Source organism: Gavialis gangeticus, unplaced genomic scaffold (assembly GCF_001723915.1).
Source record: "Gavialis gangeticus isolate Ggan-Ray unplaced genomic scaffold, GavGan_comp1, whole genome shotgun sequence".
NCBI lineage: Eukaryota > Metazoa > Chordata > Crocodylia > Gavialidae > Gavialis > Gavialis gangeticus.
In genome coordinates this window covers 30621589-30624910 of record NW_017728997.1, presented here as the reverse complement: position 1 = coordinate 30624910, position 3322 = coordinate 30621589, and the positions used below count along the sequence as shown (strand labels likewise).

At 37.2% G+C, this 3322-nt stretch overlaps 1 protein-coding gene across 1 annotated transcript in view; it reads left to right on the top strand.

Annotated features, from left to right (window-relative positions):
• The window catches only part of CACNA1D (calcium voltage-gated channel subunit alpha1 D), a 325917-nt gene that overhangs the window by 151374 nt on the left and 171221 nt on the right, over window positions 1-3322 (top strand). The window contains exons 25-27 of the mRNA XM_019504611.1: window positions 230-376; window positions 1476-1677; window positions 2856-3014. Of these exons, the coding sequence (XP_019360156.1) occupies window positions 230-376; window positions 1476-1677; window positions 2856-3014 (508 nt within the window). The remainder of the gene's footprint in view (window positions 1-229; window positions 377-1475; window positions 1678-2855; window positions 3015-3322) is intronic.

The window sequence follows — 3322 nt, the reverse complement described above, 5'->3', positions numbered from 1 at the left end:
CCAGAAGCCTCTGAGCATTATAACTAACACAGATAGGCAGATCATAGGCCATTTAGGTTTTTTGTAAGTCTGAATCAACATCCTAAAATCCAGCTGTGATTTTGGTGTCATAAGCAAACTAACACTCATTAACTGATAACAAAGATCAGATATTTCTAGAAAAGAACTGCATCATTCTGAGAATAATTTAATGCTTCCCATATCACAATTTCTATTTTTTTTTCCACAGGGGGATATACATTGTTTATAAAGATGGAGATGTTGACAATCCAGTGGTTAGAGAAAGGGTTTGGCAAAATAGTGATTTCAACTTTGACAATGTGCTGTCTGCCATGATGGCCCTTTTCACTGTTTCTACCTTTGAAGGCTGGCCAGCGTAAGTGAACTGTGAATGTTTCCATAACACCACTGAAATTACTTTTTCAGGGCTGCTTTGTATCCTGGCACTGTCCATACACAAGCATCCGTGCTCTGTGGACCCTGGAGATTCTCAACCTGATCCTGGAAATTGCTGAGTTTTCTTTACTTCCAGCTGTGCCAAGGGGAATTGTGGCACTCAGCACCTTGCAGGATCAGTTTTCCTCTGAGGAAAGGCCTCATTCCCACTAAAGAAAGGGAGATCAAGGCAAGGCTGCTGACATTTTGATAAATCTGATTTTGATACCATAGTACTGGTTGTAACACTTCCCCCTTCCAACTCCATCTTTTACTTTGTCAGTGACTATAGTAAGCTTCTGTTTTTCTTCACCTATTTGCTTATGAAGCTAAGTTTGCCATTTACAATTCAGAGCAGCAAAAATTAGTGAAGGAGGGACTTTAATTGTAAAGTGCGTTTGGGGTAATCTTTGGACAGCGTATTCCAGCCATTTTGCCATCAGCAATTTACTGGCTTTTTAGCCTTTTAGGGACCTGTGGGTGCTTCCTGCTCAAGAACAGGCTTCCAGTTCTAATTTTTAATTTTCTGACTTTACTTTGCTAAGCAGAACTCAGTGACTGCGAGTCCATCTGCAATACACACGAAGCCAGGTTGGTTTTCAGAACTGCTAAATAATTGAGCTTTCCTTTGTTGGCAAAGAGAATTTTGCTTTAAAAGTATTGGCACAAGATTGGATATCAATCAAGTTTGGATCCTTTAGAGCACTAAATGACTGATGGTTTGAGTATTGACTTCTTGTTTTTCACATACTTTTGTTTCTGTTGAAATCAGTGAAATCTTATACTGGTTAATGCCTGCTCTTTCAGTTACTTTGACTACAATAGAAATAATCCTCTGAGATGTTTTACTCCTTTTAAATGTTGTTATATGTTATAAGGTTATTATATAAAGCTTTTGTCCATTTGGTGAAATTTTGGTAGATGGCTTCAAGTAAGGTAGACCAGATTTTCCATAACTATCCAGTGGCTAAGTGAAATTACAATCTGCAGACTTTAGCATTATAACAACAGTTAACATACTTTGCTTTTTTGTTTTCCAGATTACTATACAAAGCCATAGACTCAAATGGGGAGAATGTAGGCCCAATATACAACTACAGAGTGGAGATTTCCATCTTCTTTATCATATATATCATCATCATTGCCTTCTTTATGATGAACATATTTGTCGGTTTTGTCATTGTTACCTTCCAAGAACAGGGAGAACAAGAGTACAAGAACTGTGAGCTGGATAAAAATCAGGTTAAAATATATAAATTTTTTTTTTGTTTATAAAGTTATCTACTTTTTTTTTATGCCATACACAAAACCAGCATTCTCCTATGGGTCAGAAGAGGGCAGTAGACACAAAAATTACACAGTGCAAAGACTGGGTTCTCTAAATGTCAAAGTCAAAATTATTCTGTGGCCCTTTTCTGGGAAAGCCTAACATTTTGGTCTTTTTCCTAGGATATGTAATATTCTAGTGCACACCAAGGAAAAGAGAACAGTTACAGACTGGGCTTGATGCCAGAAATGGAGATATGAAATGTATTTTACACACACACAGAGTACCCTAGAATAGCCACACCATGGAATTTGCTTAGAGTAGATTACTTTGCCATTGTTTCCTATTCATTAGTGGACATATGCTATGATTTACACATTCAGAAAAAAATAATCTATCCTTTCTTATGTGCTTAAATTCTCTGATTGTAGAACTCAGTAGTATTTTCTGAAATGGCTATGTTGAGATTCTTCAAATGGTTACAGTCTGATCATTTTGAAGCCCAGTCTGCATGAAGAATTCAGAAGCCAGTGGACCTGGGCTGGTACAAACCCCTCATCTTGGATACAGTTTACACCTCTGAAGTATGATTTTTTTGGTGCAGTTAGTCCAGCTTTCAAAACTGTAACAATATGATTCACATTGCACCAGTACATATCGTATTATCCCTATGGGTTTGCACTGTTTTAGCTACACCGATGACTAAAGACCCAAAACAGACAAGATCTGCGTTATCAATCAATAAATCAAGTCTGTTAGTTGAGATGAGTTAGGATGAGTTTAATAGGCTTTATCAGTATCAGTGCTCTTTGGTTATCCCTCTGATGATGCAACACACCATATATGAGCTAAACATCTTAGAATTTTCCTTATCATTATCTTACTGCTTTTTCTTATGCAACTTATCAGTATATATTATTAATATACTGCTGTAAAGATCAGATGGGAGCTACTAAACTCGATTACTGTGTTTAATAATAAACATTCCTATTGAAACATGGCACTTAGAGTAAGTTGTATTCCCTACTGATTGTTTTAGGTGTAATAAAGGGATTTATAATACCAGCAGTCAGACATGAAATGCTAGGTATTCTCATTTAATAGCCTCCATTGAATCTTTCACAACAGTTTTTTTACATTTCTGCTTTTACAGCGCCAGTGTGTAGAATATGCCTTGAAGGCACGTCCACTGCGTAGATACATTCCAAAAAATCCTTATCAGTACAAGTTCTGGTATGTGGTGAACTCCACTGGGTTTGAATACATCATGTTTGTCCTCATCATGCTGAACACACTTTGCTTGGCCATGCAGGTAAGAATAAAGGAAGTTGCCAATTTACTGCATGAAGCCTTTGATTTGGCTCCTGGGGAAGAAGAGGGGATTTGGTGCTAATATGACTTCAGAGAACTTTGTCAAGCTGACTTCTTTTGCCAAGTGACAAAAATAATTCACTAAATGATAAAACTTCTTTCTGTTATGCATTCTGGAATGTGTTTTCATTCCAATAAAACTGTAATTCCTTGCATATACTCATAAAGGTCTGGCTGGCAGGGGAGAGTGGCAGACCTGAGAGAAGTAGCATAAAATGTACTCTGGCTTCTCTTCTTCTCCCTTTCCCA